Below are 22,600 nucleotides of genomic sequence, written 5' to 3'. Positions count from 1 at the left end.
CTGTGCAACCCCTCCTCTCCTTTCTGTCTCTGTAGATGTACCTACTCTGGACGTTGCGTATGAATGAAATCGCACAGTTTGTCGTCTTTTGTGACTAGTTTATTTCACTCAGCAGAATGTTGTCAAGGCTCGTACATGCGGTCGCTTGTCAGCATTCCTTTTGTGCCAAGTAGGATCCCACGGTATGGATAAACCATATTTTGTTTATCTATACATCGGTTGACAGGCATTTCCACTTTGTGACTGTTATAAAAAGTGTTGCTATGAACATTCATGTACAAGTGTCTGCATGGCAGGAACCCAGAGTTGAACCTACTTCTGCCTGTCTCTCAGCCTAACTACTGCACCCCTCCTTTGTATCTCCTGAACCCCAAAAGACCATGCCTCTGTGAGCCCGCCTGCCTCAGAGTGAGGCGTGTCCTGAGGAAAAGAATTCCTCGCGTACCATGCCTGGGCTGAGCCTGGCGGATTTGTCAGCAGACATGAGGCTCCCTCTGAACCCCTGGGAATGGGGCAGTTGAGGAAGTTCTCCAGCAATTGTGTTGCTTCTCATCCTGCCCCTCGTGACATAGAGCAGAGGCCTGGTGTCCGTAGCAGCCCCATCCTCAGGGGACCCAGGGGACTAAGTGAGGGCATGGGGCAGCATCAGTGGCAGAATGAATGTGGTGTCCTTCTGGCCTGGACTTTCTCATTGACCACAGGGCGTGCTCTTCAAATCACTCATGGATCCTTCCTGAGCCAGTCACCTCCTAAGCTAGTTCTCTCATAGCAAAAAGGTTTTGTGATGCTATCAGTTACTGATAGAACAAAAGGATGTGTGCAAAGAGCCCAGCAAGCTCTGCCAAGTCAGTGGGTGAACCCATCCTATAACTGTGGCCTAAATGAGCACAGATGAGTCCTGGGGCAAGCCTCTCCTGATCTCCACCCCATAGACCCTACCCATGCTATTCTCTGGTTGTCTATAGAGTTCTTTACGCTTCCTTAATTCATAGAACTGAATCCAGCGTCTCACCTCTGCCTGCGTTCTTATCTGCCTCTTCCCAGGGATCCAGGGATTGATTGTTCATTGTCATATCCCAAGCACCTAGCACAGTGCTCGGCACCAGCAAACAGAGCAGGAAGCTGCTGCTCTCATCCTGCTGCCTGATCCTGGCAGCCAGCACTCTGCCAGGCTGCCTTGGCCAAAGTGGCAGTATGAGCCAAGAGGGACAGAAGAGTACTGCAGGCTCGAATCCCACAAGCCAGGGTCACTGTAACCACAAATGGTGACATGGGGAGAGATGGGGCAGAGTGGGCAGCAGCCAGAGCAGATGGCGTTCGCCCACACCTGACAGGCCCAAGGGTCCCACTGCTTATTTCTCGGCCGCACCTGCAGGCCCTGGTTCAGCCCTGGCCTAGTTTCAAGCTCATTATAACCTTCTGCTGGAGCAAAATGCTCCCCCTGTCCCTGGTTCCAGAGACCTGCCCTTTCAGGTCCATTGCTAGACATTTTACTGCTTCCAAGATTTGCCACTTATCAAAAACAAAGAAGAGAAAAACCCCCAACTAATTAAAATTTGCAGCTGATTCTTAAAACAGCAGACCACTCACTAATGAATCTTCCAGGTTAATTCAGATGCTTCGGTCAGCTCCTGGAAAGGGGATTTTCTGTCTTACCGCTTTTTTTTTTTAATCTGAGCTTCATCATGTCCCTCTTGGATATTTCTGACATCCAGAGGCTATAACTCAGTTATTCCCAGAGAAACTGCTTCGGGGTGGCACGTCTCTCCAAGATTATTCCTGCTGCCATAAATGTTTCATGCTTTTCCCGAAGGGGAACACCTCGCTTTCTCCTTTGCCTTCCCCAAACCTAATGCTGGGCCTGGGCTGTGGCATCGGGCTCCTCACAGCCACGCAGAGCACCTTCCGCCACACCAGCTCCTGCCGCCTGCGCCTCCCCCTTCCTCAGAAGAGCTGTGAGTGTATGGGAGCCTTTGAGGGCTGGAGCTGCACGGGAGAGCTCAGTGCTCCAGCGCCCGCCTTAGCGAGAATGCAATGACAGCTGCTAGGAACGGGGCCAGGCTGAGCATGCAGGTCTCCTGATGCCCCTTCCAGGGCTTTGTCCTTGTGGGGGAGAGTGACAGCAGGCAGTTGCAGCAGGTGACCGAGAGCCTGCCATCCTCCCAACATGGCTGAGCCACACCTGAATGTCCCTGAACTTCATCCACAGCTTTTCCTTCTCACTCAGCTCTGCTTCCCACGGCTTCTCCCACCATCATGGTGTTTTACAACCTGAAAGGACAGCGTGTTCTCTTCCAACTTGGAGATCTCCCCGAGTGCTCCTCCTCGTTCTGTTTGTGGAAAATAGAAAATCAATGGTAAGAAATGGGTTAGAGGTCCTGCACTGACCGTCTGGGGAGTGCACTTGGAAAATCATCCATCTCTCTCTCTCTGCTTTTTGCTTTCTTGGCCTTAGAGTCCTCTCTCAGGGATGGGGGATATGTCTGCAAGAAAACCTTTCTTCTCCCAGATCTGAGTGATTAATAGGACCCCGTCCAGGCCTTGGGTTCTAGCAAGGCTGCAGAATCTGTCAGGAGAGCAAATAAAAGCAGAAAAACCTTCATTAGTGTCTGGTCCGAAGCAGTCTCGCCGTTTTCTCAGCTCTGGTGGGGTCTCATGTTGTGACGGCAACGAGAAAAGGTCTGTTGGTGGTAGGGCTACTTCTCCCCATCACAAAGTGGCCCGCAGACCAAAGAAAGTGAAATGAACCCTGTGTCGGGCAAGGAAAGGGAGTGGCGGATCTTTAAGTCTCCAGTTCTCCCAAATGCAGGTTTTGGCGTTTGGGGCCTCTTCAGAGATTCAACTCCCTCTCCTCCTTTCCCCGTGGGCAGGCAGCCCCTCTGTGGGACCAGCAGACTCTGGCCCCCGGGGGCATCCCGCACCCGAGCAGGGTACCAGTGAGGAAGGGCAGACAGGTCTCTTGCCTTGGTGGATTTCAGACCTTGAAGTGCAAACGGCAGGTGTTGGCTCCTCTGTGCCTTTCAGAGCTCCGCCTGGCTCTTTTATGAGATGACAGGCTCTTTCATCTCAGCTTTGGCCCCATTTTTCTCCTTCTCAGCGAGGCTCCAAAGACAGGCAACAAGGCGAGAACAAGGAAGGGAGGCTCGTTCGCAGCTGCATCCCTGCTGGGCAGGGCGGCCTGGCCGGTGCCTCTTCCAGCCGGTCCCTTTGAGCCCTGGAGCCTGAGCAGGGAGCCCGGGGTTCAGGTGATCTGCTTTGTGCTTCTCCCCCAATCCGGTGCAGAGGGGCGTGGGTGCCTTTCTTCTTTCTGTTTCTTTTCTTTTAAACCTAGAGGCACTTTTTTTGAAGTCCAGGGCTGAGAAGGTAACACACCTCGTACACTTTTCCTTTGTGTGTATGTGTTCACACACACCCTTCGTTCTCAGCTCTGTTTGCTCATGTCTTGCTTTTCAGGTTCACTTTCCTTCAAAAGGCCAAAAGGGCTTTCCTTCGCTTCTTGTCCTCGGTGAAGAAAGGGAAGCCTCGGCCCTCTCCTAAGTCCCAATTCCTCCCTTCCTCCTCTCCCTCCCATCATTTAACTGTTTCCTGTGGCGTCCGCAGCCTGCTGGGTATGGACTGTGGTGCTGAGCCACGCAGAGCCTGTGCTCCCGGGAGTCACGCTCCCCCGCCTGCCTGCCCCCCTCCCTGCCCCTCCTAACTTCATCTCCCACACTTGTCTCCTGACCTCCGTCCACCCCAAATCCATGCCATTCCCTGGCCCCACATTCCCTGTCATGCCTCTGCGGTTGCTCGTGCTTCTCCTCTGGTCCAGCAAGTCCCTCCTCTTCCAGACCCTCGCCCACAGCTCCCCCTGGTGCAACTCTTGTCCCCGTGAAGCCTTGCAGCCCCTCTGCCCCGACGCCAGGCAGCTGACCGCCTGGTGTCTGCACTTGGAGCGGTCTTCCCACGCAGCATGACAACTGTGGCTTGCGTTTCTCGGGGCTCCCAGCCTTGGGCTTTGTCCCCACCCAGACTGGTATGGGCTCCAGCCCCTGATCATCTCCAGCCCTCTGACTATTTCCGGGGGTGCTCAGGGAATGCCGTGGGTGTTCTTAGCCCTAAGGAGCTGTTGTGAAACCACCCGCCCTCCCCAGAGTTGGGCATCCTGTCCCTGCCCCTCTGAGGCCACACAGCATCTACACTGTGCTCTGCCAGAGCCCCCGAGCCCCCCACAGCGTCCCCTTCCTGACCGTAGGCAAGCCCACCGTGGGCCCTGCTTCAGTGAGGGGGCTCTCTCGCACCCCGGCACACGCACACAGATGTGCATTCCACCACAAGGCCCGAACTTCTCGCAGAGATTTGTGTTGCAACAACTCTGTCAGCCTGTACGTGTCCCTCCTCTTGGAATTAGACATGGATCCTTGGACCCGGAGCAAAGGAGGATCCGACCAAGGTCAGGCGCCAGGCATGTCCTTCTGGCGACAAAGACGGTGTTTGTCAGGCAGGGTGTGTGCCTTCACTGGGTACATCACTTCCCAGTCCACCCCTTAGGCCTTAGAATCAAAAAACTTACCAGCAGGCCTGCCCTGCCAGAATTCCAGATGTGCCTTGACATGTCTGAATCCTAGAACAAACCTGACCTAGGCCGAGGAACCACAGACACAGTCATTTCCCCGTCCTGGCCCAGAGCAGACAGAGCTGTCAGTCACAGTGTGGTCTCCAGCCAGGGAGGCCGCCAGGATTCCTGCCCGCGCACCAGTGTGGAGGCACCACGGAGCGCCCCTCTCCTCCGAAGGCTTTCGGGGCCCCTTGTTGGAGATGACCCCGCTTTCTTTCACCTTTAGAGCCCTCAGGACTCTGCTCCTCTCTTTGGGACTCATCCAGGTTGGGATAGCAGAACTGACGTCCAGCCTGAGCGCTCAGGCCCGTGACTCAGCTGGACTCAGGCCCTTGCCGGTCCAGGTGAGGAACCACATGGAGTCCTCACACTCCTGTGGAGTAAGAACCACTCTCGCCCCCATTTTACAGGTGGGGAACCTGAGACACAGGGGTCCTGCAGTTCCCGGGTCGGGAGCTGCGGCCTGCCCGCCTGGGTCACCTCAGTGGTTCAGCCAGTGTGTTATCAGGCAGGCGGCAAGCTGCCGCGGGCCCGGAGGACAGAAGCAGATGGGGGTAACCCTTAGGAAATCGTGTATTTTGAGCACAGTTTTCATGGAGAGAGAGGAGGGTGGGAGCTAAATCCAAGAACAGGGAGCTGAACCGGAGACTGAGGGAGTAAGCTCATTCACGCACAGAGTTTTAAGTGAACGGGCAGGGAAAGAATAAAGCTGGAGTCTGACTAGGGTCTTTTATTGCCTGACAACCCTCGCTGTTCTTGTGGAAGCAAACTCGTCCTTCTCTAACACCCCCAAGCTCAGCTGATGGTGCCAGAATTTGTGAAAGAGCCTAAGCCACCTGGGGTGCGGGTGGGTGCCAGCAGGGGAGGACCCTCACCTTCCATCCGCCTCGCCTCAGTGTGTGGCAGGCAGCTGGCCCTGGCTGTCCTCACCCCCAGAAGATGGTGGTAGGGCCATCACCCCCGGGCCCAGTTCTGTGACTTGTGATGGACCCGTGTAGAACAATAACCACCACCGAAATCAAGAGGTGGAACGACGCTGTCACCCAAAAAAAAGTTCTCCTGTGCTCTGAAGGTGACCTCCACCCCCAGCCTCTGCAAACCACTGGTTTTGTCTAACTTTGCCTTTCTAGACATCGGATAAAGGGATCACATGGTGTGTTGTAACCTCTTTTTTTTAGTTAACGTCACATGAGGATGTGTCCTATGTCTTACGTTCTCCGAAAGGATTATCTTTTAATGGCTGCCAGGCCCTCTCCCTCCCATGTGCTCTCCACTTCACCAGCCTCTCGGAGAATAGAAACGAGAGGGGCAAGGTCAAGTTGGAAAGAAGAAGGGCAGGACGGATCTGCTTAGTGCCGGCCACCCTCGCTGGGAGGTGCTGGCTGTTTGGCCTTCGGGCCGAAGTGGCCGAGCTCCACGTAGGCACACGAGACGGTGCCAGACCACGGTCTGAGACTCGGCCGTGTGCACCCAGCTCTGTGGCAGCAGACGTGACACCCACTGGTGGGTTCAGACCCAGAGTTTCCTCAAGGAAGTGGAGGGAAGAATGTTCGTCCAGGGCCATTGTGAGGAAGAACGGAGAGTGTGTAAAGGTGGGGACCGCAGGGCCCACCCAGCCTTCGGGCTGGTTCTCTGCCCCGTCCTCACCTCCTCCCCTCCTGCTGGCTGTTGCCGTGTCAGCACTTCTTCCCGCCCGGTCCCCACATTCTCTTCCCCCTCCTCCTGGGTCCTGCTTCGACTTCTCCCCGCAAAGCAGAGGCAGTATCCTAGTGCGTTGCTATGGAAAGAATGCAACCTCGCTTGCAAGTTCATAAAAAAAAAAAAAGAAGAAGAAGAAGGAAAAAAAGGAAAAAAATAGGACAAGCAGGATTTTTTTTTAAGTATTATGAAACTGGAAGGAAAACTGTTCCACCACTAAATATACTCACTTACAGAATCAGCAGACGGCAGGGCTCAGACGGCGTCCGTCTGTCAGTCCCACAGAACTCTGCGGAGCGTGTTTGTCGCCGTTGCTCATGTCGAACTCTGACGGGCTGTGTGGGGATTCCAGGTTGGCGTCTGGAATCTTCCGTGTTGACCAAATGGATGACAAGGCAGCCATCCAAGGGAGACCTTTGCATAACTAGTCTACAGTTTGTATGTACCTTTTACAGGCCTTGCTCCTGTTCTCTCTCCCCCCATTTCCTGGGTCAGGTCACCCCAACTTTGAGCCTCTTGGGTTCCTCCAAAAGCCAGGCCTTGGAACCCAGGTTCGAACCCCAGCTCGGCTTGGACTAGCTCTGGTCCTCAAGCACGTTGGCCAGCCCCTCTGAGCTGCAGTCCCCATGTCTGCGGAGCACCCACTTCCAGGGTTTTATGAAGCGTCTGGCCCAGTGGCCAGCTTGGAGCTGTCAGGAGCCGTATTGTGGAACAGAGACAGATTCTCTTGCCGTCCGATCACATTTTTTTACCTGCCCCGGGGGCCATGGGGGGCTGTAGAGGGGGCAGTTCAGCTTGTGTCTGTCATCCTGCCGACAGAACCAGCCAGGTGGCCCCATCAGGGGTGGACGCCACCTCGACCTTGGTGTCCTTCATTCCTACTTAATGTTACGTGTCCATCTTGAAGTCCAGATGTAGAGCATCTTCTCACACTCTTGGCTGATGTCTTGGGTCTGCCTTTGGTCTGGTTAACTGTTACTACCTGAAAACAACACCCAAACTTGGGCATTTCAAACAGAAAGGGATTATAACTCACAATTCTACAAGTGAAAGTTGAGACAGTGCGTCGCAGTTAGGGCTCGCCCGTACTCCATGATCTTCTGGGGTCCCCTGTGGAGGTGACTTAAAACGATGGGACTGGACCAGCGAGGGGGCGGATGAGCATCTCTCTGCAGGTGGGCAGCTTGGGTATCCTCGCAGCGTGGCGGCCTTGGGGTGGGCAGACTTCTTCCTTGGTGGCCCCGGGGTCCCAGGGGAAGGAAGCACAGAGTCCGCATGTCCTCTGACAGGCCTTGGCCCAGCGCTGTCATAGTGTCACCTCTGCCCCATTCTACTGGTCAGAGCAGTCACAGAGGAAGCCTGGCTTTAAGGGGGTGAGCATGAGGGCATGGGCCCCACCTCTTAATGGGAAGAGTGTCAAAGAATCTGTGGCCATTTTTAATCTGCCCCACCGTCCACCCCCACACCACTGCCCCTGCCTGCCCACTTGCCCTAGAAGGAAGGTCTGAGAAGCTGATGGTGGGGCCCGAGAGCAAAACCAAAAGGCAGGACCGACAGCCCTGACCGGTGACCATGGAGTGCAGATAGCATGTTCTGGAGCAGCCGACGGCTTGAGGAGTTGGAATTTTGGGGTGGCCCCTAATCTCGCGTGCTCCTGGCCTCCCCTCCCACCGATTCCTCAGCCAGCTGTCCGTTTCTCTTCAGTATAAATGCCACGTGTTCACACATCGGGTTTGCTGACCTGAGGCATTTCTGTTCCAAGTCACTGCGCTCTTTCCTGGTGAAAGGAGTCCGGATTTTCCTGATGGGCAGAATCAGCTTGGCCACCTTCAGCAGGCCCTGGTTGCTGGAGAGAAGCAGTCCCTGCATTGGGTGGTGCATTCATTCCCTGGGGCTGCCACCACAGAGCACCACCTGGACGGCTCCAATGACAGAAATGTGTTGTCTCTCAGTTCTGGAGGCCAGAGGTCTGACTCCTGCTGGGCAGGGCCCTGCTCCTTCTCAGGATGCTGTTGCAGACCTGCTAGCTCCTGGTGGCCGCGGGCACTCCCTGGCTTTGCCAGGTGGCCGTCTTCTCCCTGTCTCTTCACGCCATCTTCCCTCTGTGTGCACCTGTCTCTGTATCCAAATTTCCCCCTTTTTAAGGACATTAGTCGTGTTGCATGAGGGCTCACCCTAATGACCCCATTTTAACTATAGTACCTCCTAAAGATCCTGTTTCCACATACACTCACATTCTGAAGTACTGGGTGTTAGGATTTCAGTGTATCTTTTGGGGGGGACACAATTCAATCCGCAACAGGTGGTGAGCAAAGATGGACTTGGGCCAATGCCTGACCCCATGTTATTTCGCATCCAGTGTCTTTCTCCCTATTTCTAGGGGTCATAACCAGTCCTCCAAAGTATAAGCTCCAGAGAACAGTATTTGCAGTGCCCACGATGTACCAAGGACCTAATATTTGCCCTTGGTGCATTTGTTATTGAATGAATGAATGAATGAATGAATGAATGAATGAATGAATGAATGAACCAGTCTACCAACCAATGAACAGTCAGTGGCCCAGACAGAGAAGAAGAGCCCCCATGTCCCCATGTCCTATAGTTGATCCTAAGTGGCCAGGTAGCTGGGGGTCTCTGAGTGGTTATGGCTGTGGTTCCTTCTGCTGCTAACAATACAGGAGTATTCACAGACCTCTGGTCCTGCTTTGAAGTTGAGTCAGAAATATCCTGCCGTAAGAAAAAGACAAGGGAGACTCTGTAACTTCCTGCGCTGTCAGCTGTTACCTGGACCCCTAGAGAGAGCACTAATTTGTTGTCCCCCTCGACATCAAGTAACTGCCCAGTGAGGTTCTCAGTGGGCCTGTCGTCTGCAAGTTGCATGAGACACCGAGGAAATGAGCAGCCTGGAGGGTGAAGAACTGGGTGTGATCAATGTCCACAGATTGAGTGGACGTCGACTGAGCACCTCCTGAGCAGGCTCAGAGTGATGAAGAGGACATGGTCCTTGTCCAGAATGAGCCCCTGACCCTAAAGACACCTAGACGGGTAACTGTAACAGCCTGTGGAAAGTTTGAGGTGCGTCTTTGAGAGGCAGGGAGGGAGCAAACAATCTGGCAGAGGAATCAGACAGATTCTTGTGAGAGAAGGGATTCGAGCTGGTTTTGGAAGACAGGCTAAGTTCGAAAGGAAGATATGAGAGAGAGAGAGAGAGAGAGAGCCATTCCAGGCAGAGAGAGCTGTGTGGCAGGTTAGAAACAGCGAGTGCACCTCAGGGTGGGTAAGAAGCTTAGACATTATCGGTGGGGCTTGAGGATGACGCGGAGGGATTTGGACAAGATTTGGGGAGCACTAGGAGCGGGGGCAGGGTTTAGCCAGGGAGTGGTGCTCCGGGATCTGTTTTTCAGGCAGAACACAAGGCAGCCGTTTGGACTGTGCCCAGGAAGAGCCCAGTGCCCGTGTATGGGAGGTAGACTGCAGACCCTTGTGACAGCACAGGGGACACAGGAGCAAGGCCTGGCCTGGGACAGTGGATGTGAATGGAGCAGAGAACACAACTAGAATAAGCAGTTCTTCCTGACCACGGCTCAAAGGGGAAGACAGCCCAGATTTATGACCCCACCCAGCAGGGAAGCAGAATGAGAATAACCCCCACCTCAGCCTCTGCAGCTTAGGATGTCCCCCAGGCTCCCAGGCCCCTGGGAAGTGGCTGCCCTGAGACCAGCGCTCGTCAAACCAGACCGCACATTGGGGTTGAGCTTTAAAAAGTACAGGTGCTTGGGCCCTGTCCCCGGAGAGGCTGGCTTAACTGGCACGGGGTGCAGCCTGAGCACTGGGGTATTTAAGAGCGCCCCTGCCCATGCCAGTATAGAGCCAAGGGTGATGGTCCCTGCCCTGCAGAAGTGCCCTCCCCAACAAAGTCAGGCTGTCCACCTGCTGTTGGTTTGCAGTAGCCAGTCATATGGGTGATTTCTTAAATAAAGACTGTGTCCAGCACTAGATCTCCAGCTCCATGGAAATGGGAATTGTTTCCGTTTCCTGTGGCTGCTGAAACCGAGTCTTTGGAAGGTCACTCTGCCGTCCTATCAAGCCAGCTGCTTCAGGGCCACGGGGAAAGGAAGACCACAGAATCCCGTGGCCCCTTGCGGCACTCCGCGGTAGTCATGCACTCCCCGGTGCTGTGTGTGCCTCACACGGGACCGGTTCCAAATCGGGCCTGAGTGTGTTGTCTTCCATCCCACCAGTCACGGGGGCCTCCCAGGAGGCCATGGGTGTCGGTGGGGCTGCAGTCCCTGTGGAAGGTCCAGGGGACAATCCCATCTCCTGGCCTCCTCAGCTTCCAGCAGCCGCCTGTGTCCCCTGGTTTGCAGCGCCTTCCTTCCCTCTCTTTTTTTTATTCTGTCTCATTGATTGTGCTGGTACAGTTTTCCTCCATCTTCAGAGTGCATCACTCTGATCCCTGCTTCCATCACCACATCGCGCCCTCCTCATCTGTAGCCGAAGCTCCCTCTGCCTGCCTCTCTCGTTTCAAAGAACTTTACATTTTATTTTTCAATTACAGTTTGCATTCAATATATTCTGTATCAGTTTCAGGTGTACAGCACAGTAGTTAGACAATCACGTTCTTTACAAAGTGTTCCCCCTGATATTTCCAGTGCCCACCTGGCACCATAGGACTTATACGTGGAATCTGAAGAACAAAAAAATGAACAAACAGAATTGAAACAGACTCACAGACATGGGAGCAGGCAGGTGGCTGCCAGAGGGGAGGGGTGGGGGACCAGGTGAAAGAGGGGGAGGGATTAAGAAGTACAAATGGGTAATTACAAAATAGTCCCCGGGATGCAAAGTACAGCAAAAGGAGTATAGTCAATAATCTGCTTGCTGCTTTTAAGGACACCTGCAATTATATTAAGTCCCACCTGGATAATCCATCTCAAGATCCTTAATCCCATCATCAAATTCCCTTTAGCCACATAAGGTCACACACACACAGGTTCCAGAGATTAGGACCTGGATGTCCTAGGGGTTCATTATCCCGCCTGCTACCACTGGATCCTGCGAGTAGAGATGAGACATAAGGCCCCTGGTTGCAGTTTAAATGTCTGTGGTTTTCGTCTGGGATTGAACTGGCCGGGATGAAGGGTTCCGTGGAGGACATTGTACCAGAGAGTACACGTAAACCTTGCGCCTTTATCCCAGGCTTTGAAGGCAAGTCTCTTCGAAGCAGAGATAAAAGGGGTTCAGGAGACAGCTGTGGGTTTGGGAAAGCAAAGGATGGGCTGGAGGGTTGGGGGAGGCAGTGGACGGAAGGGAGAGCGGGAGCTGACACACAGAAGCAGCCACTGCTGCAAAGCCTGTCTCGCCCAGCGCCGGGCCTTGGGGAATAGAGAATCTCGGTCCTCTCTGGGCTCAGGAAAGATGAAGTGTGTGTGTGTCGCCCAAGGAATGAAAGGGAAAAGCTACTCAGGACTTGTCGATATGATAAATCCCTCCGGTCTCGCAACCTCTCTAAATGTTTTGATAGCAAAATTCGATGGCTTGTAAATCAGAGTAGGCCCATCTTAAACATCTGATAACACCTTATTTATTTATGTATGTGACACACAAAACCAGAGTTCATTTCTTTTTCTTTCTGTCTCAGCAAGATCTCTTTTTTCCGCTTTCAGAAACTCATTGCTCTCCTCCCAGTCCTGGTTTTCTGTGTGTGGGGGGGAAGGGGCAGTGTCTGTGTGTGGTGGCAGCTCTTAGGATGCTTTTTACCCAGAATAAGAAAGGATGCTTTGCCTTGGAGAAAATGATAATTAACTGCAAAATATTAACTGCAAAAAACAAGGACGCCACTGTGGTTCAAAATATGTCTTAATCTTGTTGCCTTTTATTTTTTTTTAGATTATTGCTCAGAGAAAGAAAGTTAGTAAAGATGTTAGTTACAATATGATAGATTTGTGATTTGAAACCCAGACAGATGCACATAATGACCATTTCCTGGCTGTCCTGGCTTGGATCCAGCGTCATGAGCTACCTCGAGCCGCTTTAGGGAATCAGTTTCACCTGGCCTTTGTCACAATCTCTCTACAAGACTAACTTCCGCCTTAGAAGACATCAGAGTGAGGCTGCTCTTGCGTCATTACCAACATTGCCACCCTAGGTTGAGCGTTGGCAGGTATCAGGTGCTTTGATGGGATCTTTAGAAGCATTACATCATTTGTGGCATTCTAACAAGCCTGTGAGGTAGGCATTCCCTCTGGAGTTACAGGTAAAGAAGCCACATCGAGACAAGCGGAAGTACCTTGCCAATGTGGTACAACCAGTAGGTGCTGGATGGAGCCTTGATTCAGACCCAGCTCTGTTCTAATTCCAAAGCTAGTGGACTTACCCGCTGTACTTAACTGGCCTCTCAAGGACCAATTCAGCTCAAAACACTGTGATCTCACCATGGCACTGAGGATAGACAGCCACCCAGCAGAAGCCACCACTCCAAGCCAGGACAGCCTGCCTCTAAGACGAACTTCACCCACCTGCCACAGGCAGATAGGCCACTGAAATTTTTTTATATATATTTTGTTTTTTTTTAGAGAGGGAGAGAAACATCAATGTGTGGTTGCTTCTTGCACGTCCCCTACTCTGGACCTGGCCTGCAACCCAGGCATGTGCCCCACACTGTGAATCGAACCCACAACCCTTTGGTTTGCAGGCCGGCGCTCAATCCCCTGAGCACACCAGCCAGGACCTGAAGTTTTATAATTGACGGTAAAGGACAAGGTCCTGGGTCCTCTCGCCACACTGGCACTGTGTGCCTTCCCAGACATCCTGCTGGGCCTTATCTGGTGGACAGGCTCAGGTCGTCTCAAAGAGCCTTTCAACCCTGATGCCCCATGGACCTCCTTGATTCTGACTTCTCTCCTTTGGCTCCTGTTGCTAAACACAGAGTGTGGCCTTTGGGTGCAACGTCTTTGTTTATAAGCTAGCAAGACAGTGCTTTATTTTGAATAGCACTTTACTTTGAATATAAGCTAGCAAGACAGTGCTTTGCTTCAAAACTGTATCTGTAGTTTTGTTTCTTAATTCAGTCTGCAAAAACTGTTATTCCTGGAGATAAAAATTTCTTCTATGTGCACACAGAAGACTTCCCCGTTTCCCTCCTTTTCTGGAGCTGTTGGAGGTCTCAGCCCGTCTTTATCTATTCCCAAATTGTCCCTAAGTAGGAAAAAGACATTTGCCCCCTGTGAAATCATTGAAGAGTTTTGTTTTCATGTTGATGAGTGAAAACTTGTACTTTTGAATGAAGCTTTTTAAAGACCTTTCAAAAAAGTATCTTTGGGGAGAATAGAATTTTCAAATAATAACCGAATAATTTGGAAATTACTTTGCAGTGAACACAGGATGTCAGAAGCTGGCAGTGAGTCTCCTCTGTCCTCACCAACACCCATTATCTGTCAGGCGGCTCTTTCTGGACCGAGGGAGCCCCTCCTCCAAGAGGTCCTCCCTGATTGTCTCATCAAAAGGAGTTTTGCAGTCACCTCCCGTTTCTGACACTCTTGGCAGAGCTCTTGCCTCTGTCTGTCAGTTCTATGTTTTCTATTTATTTTCTGTCTCCCCATCTTAGAACACAAGCACCTCGAAAGCAGGAACGTTATGTGTTCTTTCCTGATCATCTAAAGCAGTGTGTGGTACATAGCAGGCACTTGGGAATGAATGAATGAACAAACGTACATCCAAGCTGCATTCTCTTTTCCAAAGTCCATGTTTCCAAAGGTTCTGTTGCTAAAAAGTAGGCCTTCTCCCCAATCAATTCAATAAAAAGGAAAATAAATAAATAAGTAAACAGAAAGTCGGTCCTCTGCCATATCTCCCTTGTTAGGTGCCTGGAACGTTTGAGGATGGCAGAGGGCGGGGAGGGGTGCCCGGCACCGCCTGCCCCCCATCCTCCGGGGGCGGTCTCGAAGACAAGGAGGGTGCAGTCAGACTCGAGTTTACACACGTGATGTTCAACCACGCCGTCCACCGTCTGTTTCTGAAACTAAAGCATTGAGATTTGCAAATGACTCACTGCTGTTGATGGGCGAGGACCCGAGGTTATCCCTATAAAAGTGTCACTCTCGCAAGTGTCACTAAGGGAGAAGGGATGGTGGGGAACAATAGCCAACCCAACAAGAGTGAGAGAATGTTACAGGTGGGCATGTTGCCTCGCTTACCTGTCAAGGCAGGACAAGGCTGAAAATTGCTGTTTCAGAAAGAAAGGGTTGCCTGAAACTCGGTCTGTCAGGGCATTTTTCAGTTACAGGTGACAGCGGGGAAAGCCCATCAAACCAACTTAAGCAAACTGGCCTGATGGAAGAGCCCATGAGTGTGTTGGGTTCAGGCCTGGTGGCGTTCAGTGGGATGTGGTCGGGACTCACTCTCCACCTCTCTCAGCTCAGCTCTCGAGTATGTGCCCCCTCGACGTGGCACAAGGGCTGCTTGGGCGTCTGCACTTACATCCACTCCCGTCAGCAGCTCCACCAGAAAAGGAGCACATTCTCTCCCAGTGGTTCCAGCAGAAGCTCTAGAATGGGGTAGCAGTGGCTCTGACGGCTCCCCTTGTGTCTTGAGCCCATGCCTTCCGCTCACTGTTGGTGGGGGACATGTTCCTGAGTGGTCATGACCAAGACACACGCCCACTGCTGGGTGGTCCACATGGGCCAAGAGCAGGCTGGGGTCTTTCTCTAGAAAGACCTGGAGGAAGGAAAGGATGCTGTACAGGCACTGCCTCCCACAAACAGGCGAAGCCCAGAGGCCAGGCCAAGATGCAGGGAGTAATTGCAGCCTCTGTGAGAAACCATGCAGAGGACTCGGCCCTGAGCAGCGAATGAAGAATTAGGAGACGTCACAGGAGCAGTGTCAGGAGGAGCTGGTGCATCACATTCATGGGGTGAGGAGAGTGGAGGGGCAGGAGGGATCCAGGTTTTCAGCCCGAGTGACTGAGTGCACTGTGGTGCTGTTGTTTGGAACGAAAAAAATTACAGAAAGATCCGGTTTGGGAGGCAGGTGATGAGCTTGGTTCTTGTGTTAAATTTGAGACTCCCAGTGATGAGCACAGGGCATAGAACCCTCACCAGGACGAGGCTGTAAGGCCGGCCAGCCCAGCCTCGCCAACGTCCCCTTTCAGATAACCTCCCAGGTGGGGCTGGCTGGGGGCCGTCTGTTACCTAACATGTGGCATAGGGAGCATCCTTCTTTTCATTTACATATTCCTTTCCTTGGTCTTCATGCATCCTGTGGGCCTTGTTTTGCTTTGTTTTGTTTTGTTTTAAATCAAATTTTAGTGGCAAGTGGCTGCTCCAGGCTTTGTCCACTTACAAGTCATGTAGCTCATTCTCACTGTCAAGCAGTTGTCAGAATGGAAAAGGTCTGGGGCTCCACAGAGAGGAGCTGGCGCTAGAGAGGCTGGTCTGGTGGACCTCCGCCTGCAGGGATGAGTTGAGAGCTTTGGGACAGGCGAGATCACCAAGGAGGATGGAGAGGAGAAGGATGAGGAGGAGCCGAGAGCATGGAGCTGCAGCTGTAGGAGCAGCAAATGGAAGAGCTGGCAAAGAAGGGGCTGCCAGGAACATGGTCCAGGGAAGTCAGGGTTGGAGGGGGGAACTTCAGGAAGGCTGTTTGCTCCCCCCCACAAAGGCAGTGATGTGGGATCTATTTGGCAGTTGCCTAAAAAAAGCACCAACAGAGCAGGGGAACAGAACGCACAGAGGTGAGAGGTAGACAGTGCAGATGAGCAGCAGCCTTCCTTGGAGACACCCGATGGTTACGGTACATCATTGTGATAACAGGTACCTGTGTCGTGAATGGGCCCCAGAGCCGATCGCTGTGCTCAGATAGCTCACTGGATGCTCGCAGCAGCCTTGTGACAGGTGCCAGTGTCCTCCCCGTGTGGCAGTGGAGGAGTCGAGACGGCACACTGAGGAGTGCTGGGACCGGACCCAGAAGGCACGCCTCGCTCATGGGAGCCTGCATTCTCCATTGCTGCCTTCGGAGGCGAGAGCTGGTGTAGTAACGTGTAGGCGATGGTGGAGTTGAGCAGCATTGGAGAACTCAGTGTTGCTTTTCACATTTGTTTTGCTTTGTTGACCTTTTTAGGGAAATGGCAACCTGTAGCGTTGTACCCGAAGGGCAGGGGATCGGGTAGAAGGGGAGATAAGAAGTGAAGAGCGTGGGCTGAAGCCAGGTGGCGGGTCGGCCTTAGGGTGGGGAGCCCCGCCACCTCCGCCGTGGTGGAGAGGAAAGACATGAGTGTGGAGGTGGGGAAGAAGGTGACCTTTGTCTTGTGACCTTCATCAGGTGACCTTGATCTTCTCAACAAGCTATAAGGCAGAATCTTTGATGAAAACAGAGGCAAAGTTGACAGACTTAAAAATATCAGCACAGGTGCCATAGAAATCTCAATGGGCATGTACAAAAGGTGAATGAACAGATCTCAGAGCAGCGTGGCTCAGGTGAGACCGGCTGATGTCAATGTGCAACAGCTTCTCCAGGGGCTGCTCGGGGAAAGGTAGGGATGATCGGAGGGTAGCCTGAGGAGGAGGAGGGTGCAGAAGGGTCCACCTGAACGGCACTTTGCCGAGTTCCTCATCACAGATACTAGCTCACTGATTAAGCTCACCCTCTTAGGGAACCGGTATTAAAGGTGCTCACAGAGTCCAGTCCTGCAGGGGGAGAGTCCCCCCGTTTTACAGCTGCAGGCACTGAGGTGGCCGTGGGAGTGGCAGCGCTGCATGCTGGGTGCTCCCCGAATTCCCTGTGGCTTAGGGCCTGGGGGACAGGCATGCCGGCTGTGGCCGGAGGAGCATTCAGACCAGGCAGGCCTGGCTCCAGCCTGCGCCCCTTTCACAGGGCACATGGGCACTGACGGTGAGTGCTGAGGGGCAGCGAGGCAGCGGGAGGCCACGTCCTCACCTCCCGAAGGGCTTGGGAGAGACAGAGCTTCGGAATTCATCATGGCCAAGTAAAGGAGTCGAGCCCGGGCTCCAGGTTCACACAGGCCCAGAAGGTCTGCCTTCGCAGGCAAAGCTGGCGTTCTCTGCCCCCAGCACTGAGTGGTGTCTCGGGTTCCCACTCCCAGGACACCAGCCTCCTCTCAGAGCCCTGTGTCATTTGAATGCACAGTGACACTGATACAGCGGGCCACATGGAATAGCCGCAATGTCATTTCAGCCCCTGAATTGCTTTTGGCTGGAGGAGACCATGCAAGCTTCCTTCTACCTAATAGGAGAGTGTCTCAAGAATAGCAATTGGGAAAAAAGACATTATAAATCAATTAAAATCTTACTCCTTTGGACACTCCCAGAGGGGGAAGCCCCTCAGAACTTGTGAGAAATCTAATTTATAGACTCAGTGTCGGGAGATGGAATTAACAACAGTTACCAACTGTGTGTTACAGGGACCAGGCAGTGGCGTGCAGTCGGGGGTACTGGGCTCCGCCCCCTGGGCAGCCCATTTAGCCTCTCCAAGCCTCAGTTTCCTCACCTGTGAAATGGAGCCCAGAGCCATCTGTTGGTCTTGTGGGAATAATAAAGATCATGCATGTAAATGGCATCTTAGTACTGCATTTTCCTGCCTCCATTTAACCAGATCAGCCAGCCCCTGCTTTTCTAATTTTTTTTTTAATTGTCTGAGCAACTGAGCAATAAAACTAAGCACGGGCACAGGTAACAGGAAATGGCCCTTCAAGCTCTCCTCCCCCGACCACCAGCTCTGCTGCTGTGGTCCCCACTGTTTCTGAAGGTGGCTCCTTATCCGGCACCGGTGTCCTCTGCCCCATTCTCTTCCGCCATCATGATCTTGTACACTTCCCCCCTTCCAGAGTCATCCTCTGGCTTGTCACAGTCCTTGGGACGACAGGGAGCCTGAGCCCATTACTCGTTTCTTTTTTTGTTTTTTTAAAGATTTTATTTATTTTCAGAGAGCATAGAAGGGAGGGAGAAAGAGATGGAAAGAAACATCAGTGTGTGAGAGAAACATAGATAGGTTGCCCCTCACATACCCCCAGCTGGGGACCCGGCCCACAACCCAGGCACGTGCCCTGACTGGGGATCAAACCGGTGACTTTTCAGTTCACAGGCTGGCACTCAATCCACTGAGCCACACCAGCCAGGGCCGTTTCTAGCTTCAGCATCAGTGTGGAACGCAAGCTGGGAACACCGCCCGTCTTTGTGGCACAGAGCTGACCCGGGCCCACCACTTCTGAATCAGGAGCAGCCAGGTGGTGGCCTCTTGCCGAGGCCACGAGACCACGAGACCACGTGGCTGCTTGTTAGGAATTCAGTCGTGGGCCTGCTCCTGGCGTTCGGGTCAAATAAGTCTACACTGGGGCCGTGCCTCCCAGGTGGTGTCTGGTGGTTTGGGAGCCGCACTGTAGGCCCACCCTGAAATTCAAGTTGAGATTTAAAGCAGGCTGGGGAGAAATCAGTACAAGTCAGGCATTAACTCAGGGTGACCGATGACCTTTTGAAAGAAATTCCCATTTAACAGATGAGAAAACGGGAGGCAAGGACAGAGACCGATGAAGAGAAAGCTGTGTGGCCAGGAGCTGAGAGCAAAGCCCAGGACCCCTGCATCCAGTTCCTTTCTCCAGCCCAGCCCCCAGCTGTCAGAATTCCTTCCTAGGGGCCGGGAGCATGATTCATTGTGATGTTAAAGCATAAAGGAACAGTCTCACACATGCGCTCAGAATCTACCCTCGATGAACTGAGGTGGGATCGGTTAACAGCTCTGTCAGAAGACCCAGCAAAGCTAAAAGCATCCTTTTTGGCTTTGATGTCTCGACAACATGCTTCCTTTGAAAGCTCCAGGAGAGCCCTGTTATTTCCTCTGACAGCCCCGGTAACAGGCTCTGAAATGAGAAGTGCCCATTCCCCCAAAGCCCGAAGGTATGACTTCCGAGAGCCTCACATGCGCTCCCCCAGTGGCAGGCAAGATGCCGGCCCTAGCAGCCCCCAGGGCCTCGGCTCTGCCACTTGCTCGGACCTCTGAGACCCCTGGGCTGAAGACCCACTGGCCTTGGGGAATTTCTGATGTCTGATTCCCCAGATACCTGCTTATGGCAGTCAAGCCCTAAGACATTCCCTCATCTGACAGCCAGGGTGCATTTGAGCCACCTTGAGGAGGGTTTCCAGGGTCTGGTCTGACCCATTCTTCCTCCCCCTGAGGGTCACAGGCCACTGGTAGGGAAAGGTCAGGAAATGCTACACCCTGCCTATGGAAATGAGGGTGGGGAGGGGAAAGCCAAGGGCGTGGCCGTGGGAAGGGCTTACCTGGGGAGGTGTAGAGAGACCTCAGTGTGCTGGGAGCTTGTTAGAAACGCAGACTTACTGAATGAGCATCTCTGTTTTAACAAGATCCCCAGGCAACTTTTCTGCACATAAGCTCGTCTCCCAGCTGCATGGCTCCAGGCTGTGTGACCTTGGCCCAGCTCGTTAACCTCTCTGAGCCTCAATATCTGCACAGGGTTTTTGAGAAGTGAAACTCTTAGTACTTGGTATATGCTAAGCCTTCAGTGAATGTTAGCTGTCGTCATTGGGGAAAATGGCTAAAAGGACAGTTTTGCCACAAGTAAACCCAAAGCATCCAGCCATTCCTTGGTGGGGAAGGAAGTCCCAACTGCATGCAAGAAGGTTCCAGGTGTTAAGTGAAGAACCTTCAGTGTCTACTTAAAGGACACATGTGGAGGCTGGAGAGAAGAGTGTGTCTTAGCTGCACAGGCCCCAACTATTTAACTCAGGGTTAATTGCAATGTTTGTTCATCTGCTGGGTTTGGGGACTCCCACCTTCACAGATGTGCCTTCTCTTCCTGCCGCCCCCCACCCCCGGCCTGGCTTCAGGACCCTGCTGCTCGCATGACCGGGCCTGAAAGGCCTTTGCTGCCTTTCTCACTACGAAATACCAACTTCGTAGTGCGACACTCAAGACCCATCAGAGTCTGGCCCAGCTGGAGTGTCAGCCTCCTGCCCACTCTTCCTCACACCCTGGCCCTGAGCCCCAGGCCTCGTCATTCTTCAGATGGCACCTTGCTTTTGCTCCTCTGCTGCCTGGGAGCACTGTGATTGGAGTCTCTCTACCTTTCTCTCTGCCTGGCAGGACCCTACCCCACCGTTGAAGGCCTGCTTACCCAGCCCCGGCCACGTGGTGTGCCCAGAGTTTGATCAGATCTTGTTCACATCCCAGCTCCGCTGCAAACCAGCCATGTGACTATAGGCAAGGCACTGCGCCTCCCTGGCCTGGGTCCTTTCTTCTGTAAATTGAGGCTAAAAAACAGCTGCTTTGTACGGTGGTTCTGCGGACTCGTCAACCAAGTGTGGGGAATTTCAGTTCAGCACAGTCGCGGCCATTTTATTTCTGAGAACGTTTCTTTCCCGGTCAAGCCATCAGCCGGCCTGTCCTACTAAGTGAACTGCGGCCCCTCTGTGTTCCTTAAACTCTCCCTCCTTTCCGTCTGTACACATCCAAGGCTCACTGCCACCTTCTCACGGGGGGAGTTCCTGGCCTCCCCAGTGAAAACCACAGGTCCTCCCCTGCACACCCACATGCTCTTCTCTGCGTGACTTTTCTCCATGACGTCTGCCAACCGTCCAGTCTTTGATTATAATCCTCATGAACTTGAGCTCCGCAAGAGCAGAGATTCCTGTCTGTTCACTTCTATCCCCAGCATCTAGATAGAACTGTGTCTAGTATCCACAGGGGCTTGGTCAGTGTCTGTTGACTGTAAGTCATTTTTGTGCTATCAGGTGTTATTTAGGTGGTACAGCTGTTATGGGCTGAATTGTGTCCCCCCCCCCAAAATTTTTATGTTGAAGTCCTTCAAGGGGAGTGTTAGCAGGTTGGCCCAGGATGTGCCTGTGCCCAGTTCAGACGCACTGGGAAGCTGGCCCAGGGTGAGACCCAGCACGCACAGCTGGTCTGTTGCGACACTCACCACACAGCACAGAAGGGGCTGCGTCGGGGTTTAACATGCATTTTATTCATTCATTCATCTGGCCCTTTATTATTTTTTTTATTTTGCCAACTTTGACCAGCATACACTGAACCTACAGACTTTGCCGGAAACACTGTAGCCTCCATGCTGGTGAGTACGAACCTTGTGGTGCTGGTCCTGACCTCACCGGTGGCTCACAGACTTCCAAAATGACAGGCACCGCTCTCTCTGCGGCTTCACAGACACTCAGCCCCTCGTGGAGCCAGAACTCATCTCCTGAGGGCTGTGGCTCTCGCAGCCCCCCAGGGGGACGCCCGGAGATGATTCTTGAAAGGGTTGGCGTCTCTGGAGCCCTCCCCCCTTTCTCGCTTTTCTTTCTTTCTCGTTCCTTCTTTTCAGTCTGCTGTGGTTTTGATTCCTGGTTGCTGATTAAATTTTAGAAGCTACTCTTTATTCTGAACCACAGTTTGGGGAATATTGGGAAGCTTTTAAGATGTCTCACCTCGATTTGGCTCCTTTTCTCAGCCTTACTTATCAACAGATTTAAATCATTCTAAATACGGGGAGTTCTGTAAGAAAGGTTTTTTTCTCCCCTCCACCCACTTCTGCCTAATTGATGTCTTTGTTCTGCAGGAGAAAAGTCTCCCTTTGCTCCCTCTCTTTAAAACACTAGAATTCGAATGCCAAGCTTCTTGGCTACTGGGTACAAATTCTGCTGCTTCAGCAGGATCCCCTGTGGGGCGCCTTCCCCTTAGAGAGTTCCTCCACTCATACCTGGCCCAGCACACACATACATACGTGCACACATGCACACACGTGCATGCACATTCCTGAGCACCGAGACCAGGTGCGTCTGTACCTCATCCCTCTGCGTCAGCTGCAGCTTCCACGAGGCAGCCGCTCTTCGGCTCACTGCATTGTGCAGCCAGAGTTCGCAGAAAGCGTGCTGTGTGCCCGCCCGGTGCTGCTCTGGGCTCTGGGGAAACCCAGAAAGGTCTCTGGGTCTGTCACGTTTCTGTCCTAGAATAGCACCGTTCAGTGACAGCGACGCTCTGCACTGTTTAAAGCCGCAGCCACCAGCCACACACACAGCTCTTGAGCACTTGAGATGTGACTAGTGTGACTGAGAATGTGGGGTTTTTTTTAAATTAATTTAAACTTAAAGAGCCACATGCGGCTGCCATATCATACCAGGAGCACAGTTCTAGAGGGAGAGACAAACAACAGACAAGTCAGTAAAATATCCTGCCCTCCATTTTTTTTTCACCACAAGCCCCTAAGAGGATGCTTGTGGGCCCCGAGTCCCCCAGAGTAGCTCATGAAACTGAGTCGTCACTTCCTGCCTTGAACACTCTTGC

The 22,600-nt window shown here is 52.8% G+C and overlaps 1 protein-coding gene across 2 annotated transcripts in view; it reads left to right on the top strand.

Annotated features, from left to right (window-relative positions):
• Positions 1–22,600, top strand: part of ZHX2 (zinc fingers and homeoboxes 2) — a 136,289-nt gene that overhangs the window by 97,857 nt on the left and 15,832 nt on the right. Inside the window, exon 3 of one of the 2 annotated variants that reach the window (XM_053661183.1) lies at positions 21,343–21,392. The exons of the other annotated variant lie outside the window; for it this stretch is intronic. Within the exon in view, the coding sequence (XP_053517158.1) occupies positions 21,387–21,392 (6 nt within the window). The 5' untranslated portion in view covers positions 21,343–21,386. The remainder of the gene's footprint in view (positions 1–21,342; positions 21,393–22,600) is intronic. 2 annotated transcript variants of the gene reach the window in all.

Source organism: Artibeus jamaicensis, unplaced genomic scaffold (genome assembly GCF_021234435.1).
Source record: "Artibeus jamaicensis isolate MK-2021 breed Jamaican fruit bat unplaced genomic scaffold, CSHL_Jam_final scaffold_916, whole genome shotgun sequence".
Classification (NCBI taxonomy): Eukaryota; Metazoa; Chordata; class Mammalia; order Chiroptera; family Phyllostomidae; genus Artibeus; species Artibeus jamaicensis.
This window is presented reverse-complemented; position numbering and strand designations above follow the sequence as displayed.